At 35.6% G+C, this 7,507-nt stretch overlaps 1 protein-coding gene across 3 annotated transcripts; it reads left to right on the plus strand.

The window, feature by feature from the left end:
* Positions 2,426–3,457, plus strand: LOC109349518. 3 transcript variants are annotated; one of them, XM_019590356.1, is made up of 2 exons: positions 2,426–3,246; positions 3,288–3,457. In XM_019590356.1, the coding sequence occupies exon 1, from the start codon at positions 2,484–2,486 to the stop codon at positions 3,201–3,203; it is 720 nt and encodes a 239-aa protein (XP_019445901.1). In that variant the 5' UTR covers positions 2,426–2,483; the 3' UTR covers positions 3,204–3,246; positions 3,288–3,457. The 3 variants fall into 3 exon arrangements, with proteins under 3 accessions (XP_019445901.1, XP_019445909.1, XP_019445893.1); XM_019590364.1 differs by having other exon boundaries at positions 2,426–3,245; positions 3,296–3,457; XM_019590348.1 differs by having other exon boundaries at positions 2,426–3,240; positions 3,293–3,457.

The following is a 7,507-nucleotide window of genomic DNA, read 5'->3' on the forward strand; positions in this document are numbered from 1 at the left end:
CCAACTTTGCTATACCTATTATTTCATATCCTTAGCTTAATGTAATACTCCTATTTCATGATAATATTTATATTCAATTGTATGAAGTTGTTTCTAAGACATGTTGTATCTCAAAAGAATATCCATATTCTGACAAAAAAAATTATCTTTTAGATGTAATTCAACACCAATATGTACACTACGAAAATTTAGACTATAATGTCATATATTTTAAATTGTGGCACACCTTATAGTGTTAATAAATGTATATTATATTAATTTAAAAATAAGTTGGAGGTTAAGTTGTACATAATGTTTAGTCAGAAAATAAGTAATTGTCCACCAACATAAAATCATAACAACTGCCACTCAATCCCCCAACATTTCCCAATTCTATTAACTTATACTAAAACTGTAAAACCTATAGAAAACTAACCAATTTCTCACCTGGTATGTGAAATTCTTTTCCCCTAACCCACATCCTTTTCAATGATGAAATGTAACGATTTACTTAAGTACTTAACCATGACCTCTTGGTTTTTGTGTGTTTTAATATATCCAAAATCTTTTATATAAACTTTGTAATAGTATTTTAATTTATTAGTGATGCACTTACATCTAAGGGTAAAATTGTTATATCCTTATATCTTAAGAGTAAAAATGTCAAACCATATTATATTTTTCTCTTGTTTTGGGTGTACTTGTCTCTTCATAAAGTATTTAACTTTATTATTTATTGAATTATTTTGTTTTATTTCCTCCTCCACTAATTAATCGCATGGAATATAAGTCATTTAGATAACCTTTTAAATATAAAATATTGGTATCAAATTAAGGTATGTAAATATTCTCTTAAGTGTTTCATGTATTATAAGAAGATTTTCATGTGTTAATTTTTATGTGTCACAATTATCTACTTTTACCTATAAAACTAACTAGGAATGACAACGGGGGGTCAGGGGAGGGTTTGCACATACCCAAACCCGAACCCGAAATTTAAAACCCGTACCCAAACACAATGGTGTTGAAAATAAATATCATTCCCGAACCCGAAAAAACTCCGAAAATGATGAAGTATTAAGGAAAATATGATATTATTTTCGTGTAATTTTTCTTAACATTTCTATTTTCTCTCTTGTATTATTTCATTTCTTTTATGTTTGAAGATCCAATAGTATGTAAAGTAAAATTAGAAAATAAAAACAATTGACAAATGATAGAAATTTCAATTTTAAATTGAATTACCTTACTTCGGGGCAGGTTTGAGTTGAGGTCTTTGCTATACCAAACCCGAACTCGAAATTTAAACCTAGGTAAAACCCGAACCCGAACTCAATCACATCGGGTTTTTCCCGTTAAATTCGGGTTCGGTTCGGGCGGGTATCCACGAGTTCGGTTTTTATTGCCATCCCTAAAACTACTTGCAGGTTATTCAGTTATTTGAGTGTGACATTTTTTACATTTTATAAGCATATCAATTAGCCAATTTTATTATATTCAATTACAAATATAGTAGTGAAGATTTATAAGATGCAATCGAATATAAAAAATAGGAATGCAGGAAAATCTATTACATTGGTCACAATGTATGCAATCGAGTAAAAAATATGTGAATATTTGACATTTAAAACATGCATACTATACATCCAATAGGAAAGTGAGTTGTCAGACACTAACACGCTAGAAAATAAAATTAAGTGAAGATATCAAGACTCTATTCTTGATGAACACAATTGTATATGCATCTCTTCTTTAAGATTGAACAATTACCTCAATTGAATATATATTCAATTGTAAATTACAATATATAATACATTTTAATATGTAGAATACACATTACAAACAATAGAAAAGCGGATTAACAGACACGGTAGTGCCTGTCAACATGCCAATAATAATAATAAGGAAATAAGTTATATTCTCTGACTACTAAAATCATGACATTTGTCATACTTTTTTAGTTTTTAGGTAGAAAAATGTTAAAAATGATATATATATATATATGACTTTAGTGGCTTGATGAGATAACTTATATCTTTGTATGATGATATATTTTATTCTCAAAATAATTACAGTAATAATAATATTTTGTATAAACTGAAATATATCGTCTATAATTAATATTTAATTATTATTGACTTTTAAATAAAAAAATATGAATCAATGCTAAATAATACTGTATATAAATTTTCGCAATTCCTATATTAGGATGAAAAAAAAGCAGGAAATATTTCATTCCTTATATAAAATATTTCATTGTTATTGTTCAATATTTTTGATAATGTATTTTTGCAATTCCCATATGCTGATGAACAAAAAGCAGCACAAAAAAACAAAACTTAGGTCGTGGACGAATGGAGTCCACAAATTCTTAGCAGAATGGCACAATCATCACCGTACAGTTCCTAGCAAGATTCCAACAGTTCCTAACCCCTTTCCAAAGTAAACACAGCAGCATGTCCCCACCTAGAATAATCTAGAGATCAAACTCTTCCACCACTTCTATGTCTTTATATATTGCATTGAAGAATGCAACCTCTTCATCTTATCCAAATCGTTTATTATTGCCATCTTTAAAGTCTCAATTAACCCTTTCCCGTTATCAATCTGTCATGGGTATGGTATTTGGAAAAATTGGTGTTGAAACACCAAAATATGAAGTGATGAAATCAACAAATGAATATGAAATCCGAAAGTATCCACCATCTGTATTGGCTGAAGTCACATACGAACCATCACAGTTCAACGGCAATAAAGATGGTGGGTTCATGGTTTTAGCGAATTACATTGGCGCTATAGGGAATCCCCAGAACACCAAACCCGAGAAAATTGCCATGACTGCACCAGTCATAACAAAGGATTCTGGAGAGAAGATTGCTATGACGGCCCCGGTCGTGACCAAGGCCGATAGCGAAGAAAACGAGAACAGGAAGACGGTTACAATGCAGTTTATTTTGCCAGCCGTGTATGGCAAAGCGGAGGAGGCGCCGAAGCCGACCGATGAGAGGGTTGTGATAAGAGAGGAAGGTGAGAGGAAATATGGGGTGGTGAAGTTTGGAGGAGTGGCAAATGAGGAATTGGTGAAGGAGAAGGTGGAGAAGCTTAGGAAGAGCTTGGAAATTGATGGGTTTAAGGTTATTGGGGATTTCTTGCTGGCTAGGTACAATCCTCCATGGACAATACCTGCGTTCAGGACTAATGAGGTATTAATCCCAATTGAATGAAACATAGGGATGCCAATGAGTTATGTCAATTTCAGTGGTTTATGTTTGTTAGGGTCTTGGGGTGCTTTTTTTCTTCTTTTTGAGTGATGTTAATGTTAAGAACTATGAATATGTTATAGTGCCGAATGTGATTGTATTAGCTAAATAAAGGGAAGATGAATTTGTTGAACTTTGATATGCCAGGTTTTTTCTCGATTGCCAATGTTTTGTACTGTTACAAACTATGGTTACTTGCTTTTCAATTGTCACAAGTATGCTGCTAATTGTTTAATATTCTTACCAATCATGCTACACAGTCATGTTTCTCAAACTAGAAGAAATGGAAAGTTCAAAGGGAATTGATAATGTGAATGTGACAAATAAAGTATTGATACAGCTGACGACTTCTGCTTATTATACTAAATTGAATTTCATATGATTGTTGGGTATTCACCAATATTTGGGTATATTTGCGAGTTTAATTTTGGAGGGGAAGGAAGGGAAATAGAAATCTTAAAAAGTATGTCAAGAGTGTATTTCATGACTCACAAGTCTCCCCTCTAAAAATCAACTTGCAAATAAATCCTTAATGTTTTTGTTGTTAGCTTGCTTTTACCGCAGAATAATGTAGGAAAATGTAACTTGGCAGCAGCAATTGAGTCTCAACACTATTGCAGAGACCATCAAAACTGCAATGTTGTTGCAGCAATTACGGCTGTGAGCAATTTAAAGAACTACACGAAGTATAAATCTTATAATTTACATTTGAAGACACACAATACATAAAAGTATATAACTTCAGTGTCAATCTAAGGATGTTATCCAGAGAGAAGTTTCATTATAATAAAGACAATATTACAAAGAAGAAGGGGGATTCTCCATTATTTATAGAAGAAAATGAGCCCTATCACTCGCCATTTGAGGGAATTCCTCCTAGGTCCTGTCGTTTCTGCTAATGTTCACCCTCTTGGGGCATGTAACAACTGCTCATTCAATGTTGCCAATGCATTTACAAAGAGACGAAAACCTTCTAGCGAAGTCCAGAAAAATAGTCCAGAATCCTATCTTCTGCACAAACACAAGGCGTATGCATCTCGCCACTCTGAAATGCACAAACATACTGTGTTCATCAATCAATAACATTAAATAAGAAAAAAATAGATAATATATAATTTTAAAGTAGTACAAAATTATAAAATATTCAAAGCAGATTTATAATATTGCAGGTACCCATAAAGTAAGCATCCTAATACACATGTCCACTCAAGCTTACAAGTATTCACATATCAGATATTTTTACCATTTCTAATAACACAAGAATCAGTTAAATAAAATCAGATATCAATATTTTCCTACTCTGTCTAAGGTCGTAGATTGGGATATGCAAAGACAAACTAGTGTCACATTCTACACAGAATTGACAGTTGCATGTAAAAATTAGGATGAAATACAAAGAGATGTTGCTAAGATATTTTGATAGGCCCATAACTAATAACGTGTTCCAGAGAAGGAAAAGAAGAGTTTCAGGCAGTTAAGGGAGTTGTAAAGTTGAGGGGAGTTATGGGTGAGAGGGCAGTTACGAGATACAAAAAAATATATGAAGGCAGAGAGATTTACGTCTGAGGCATTCAAATTGGATCTAAGGGGTGATTGTTGTCACAATGTAGAGGAATCTTGTTGTTATGATTTTCTTTCTTATTGCATTGCACTAATTTTCTATTATTCCTTGTAATCTTGCATTTCATCAATATAATTCTGCTAAAGTATTCTGCTCTACTGTTCTTCTGTTGTCCAATTTCTTACGATATACTAACTGGTTTCTATCAAGTTGGTATCAGAGCTCCCAACCATGGGAGCAATTGGATGGTTTCAATAAGAATGGAAAATAGAATTGAAACGTGGAATGGAGGTTGGAGGGGATGCAGTCATCCATCCAGGAGACCATCCACAAGCAAATGGAAGAAATGATGAAGGTAGTGGCAGATCGTTTGGAGGTAGCAATGGTGGAAATTAGTAGAATACGCAGAGAGAATGAAGGAGAAAACAATAGCCGCAGTGAGGACAACCCTTATGATGAAAGGATGAGGTGGGAGGAATGCGTGAAGAGAGTGGAGGTACCTTATTTCATGGGAGAAGACCCACATGGGTGGGTGTACCGGGTGGAACGCTACTTCGACATCAATCGTATACCTGAGGCGGAGAAGGTCGATACACCCGTAGTTTGTCTTGAGGGGAAAGTGCTAACTAGTTCTAGTGGTGGGAGCCACGGATGGTGACCATAACATGGCATAATTTTCATCAAGCCTTGGTGGGGCGTTTTCAGAAGGTTTCATTCGAAAACCCCTATGAAGTACTGATGTGTCTTAAACAGAGTGGATCTGTCATGGAGTACTGGGAACAATTCGAACTTCTATCGCGCCTCTTCGTTTTGCAGACCGAATAATTTATGAAAGGAGTGTTCATGAATGGTTTGAAAAATGAAATCAATGCGGAGGTGAGGTTGATGAGTTCTGGAGATTTGACGTCGATAATGGAAACAACCCAAAAGGTGGAAGAAAAGAATGGGGTAGTGGGTCGGCCATATGGGAATTCAGCTCGAGGTCCTAGAACGAGTTTCAATCGAGCTGCTTTAACAGGAAGGTGGGACGGGTCCTAAGGTAATCAAGGAATCAATGGGGGGAAGACACAACCCACTAATTACAGGGGTACCTTCAAATCCTAGTGAGGGGAGTGGGACCGACCCTAATAAAATGGGGTTAGGGTTCAAGAGATTGTCGGAGGAGGAGGAAAACGATAAGCAACAAAGAGGGTTGTGTTTCCGTTGTGATGAGAGGTATACTTCGGGCCATATATGTTGGAATAAGCAGCTACATTTTATCCTATTGGGACAAGAAGATGAAGCAAAAGGCAAAAAGGAAGAGGAAGAAGCCATATTGGAGGAAGAAATTAGCTTACAGTTGAATGTGAGCAACATAGCAGGGATGACATCAAAAAATTCTCTAAAGTTGTGGGGTACATAAGGGGCTAAAGGTGGATTCAGGGGCTTTGCACAATTTCTTATCTTCAGGAATGGTAAAAGAACTACAAATACCAATTGAAATGACACAATGGTATTTTGTGGAGGTCGAAAATAGACAACACTTAGGGAGGCAAGGGTTTCGTCGTGGAGTGGAACTACAACTTCCAACTCTGAAAGTCAACCAGGACTTCTATCTGTTTGAATTGGTAGGAGTGGATGTCATTTTGGAGTATGAATGGCTAAAAAGTCTTTACAAATTCAATGCTGATTTGGGACATTATGTGTTGGAAATTCAAGATAATGGAAAGACCAATGAAATTAGAGGAGATCCAATTCTGTCCAGAACCGTAGCTTCGGTCAATGCAATAATGAAAGAGATGAATAACGAAGTAGAAGCCTTTTATGTTGAGTTTGGAATGATGAACATGACGTGTTCGTCAGAAATGGTTGTCCCTGATGTTGTTCAACCTCTTATCAAGAAATTTGGAGATAATTTTCATGAACTAAAGGGGTTGCCACCACAAAGAGCGTGTGATCATGCTATCGTGCTTAAGGAAGGGGTAGAAATTCCATATATACGCCCATATAGGCATCCTCATAGTTACAAAGAGGAAATAGAGAAATTTGTGCGAGATATGATGGCTACGGGTATGATTAGACCAAACGTGAGTCCTTTTTCAAGCCCGTTGTTGGATGAGTTAGGAGGAGCTTCTCTTTTTCAAAGTTGTTTATGAAATCAGGATGCTACCAGATTCGAATGAAGGAGGAAGACATTCCGAAAACGGCTTTCCGCACTCATGAAGGTCATTACGAATATGTGGTGATGTCGTTTGGGCTCACTAACACTCCTTCTACTTTTCAAGCACTTATGAATGACGTTTTAGACCATATTTGAGGAAGTTTGTTTTAGTCTTTTTCGATGATATTTTGGTCTATAGTAGTGATTCTAGATCTCATTCTGGCTATCTGCGTGTAGTGTTTCAAATGTTGAAGACACACAATTTGTAGGTGAATTACAAGAAGTGTTGTTTTGGAGTAGAGAAATTGGAAAACTTGAGGCACCTCATTTCTGGAAGTGGAATTCAGGCTAACCCATACAAAATTTTAGCAATAAAACAATGGCCCTCTCCTAGAGACATTCGGGGATTGAGAGGATTCTTGGGTCTCACGGGATATTACCATCGATTTGTGAAAGATTATGGGGTTATGGCTAGACCGCTGACACAACTTTTGAGGAAGAACAAGTTTCAATGGTCAAAAGAGGCTCAAGGTGCATTTGAGAAGTTAAAAAATGCCATGCAAGAGC

The sequence above is a fragment of the Lupinus angustifolius genome, chromosome LG01 (assembly GCF_001865875.1).
Source record: "Lupinus angustifolius cultivar Tanjil chromosome LG01, LupAngTanjil_v1.0, whole genome shotgun sequence".
NCBI classification, from domain to species: Eukaryota; Viridiplantae; Streptophyta; class Magnoliopsida; order Fabales; family Fabaceae; genus Lupinus; species Lupinus angustifolius.

Coding starts and splice junctions, on each gene's coding strand:
- LOC109349518 (XM_019590356.1), top strand. CDS start 2,484: ATGTCTTTATATATTGCATTGAAGAATGCAACCTCTTCATCTTATCCA.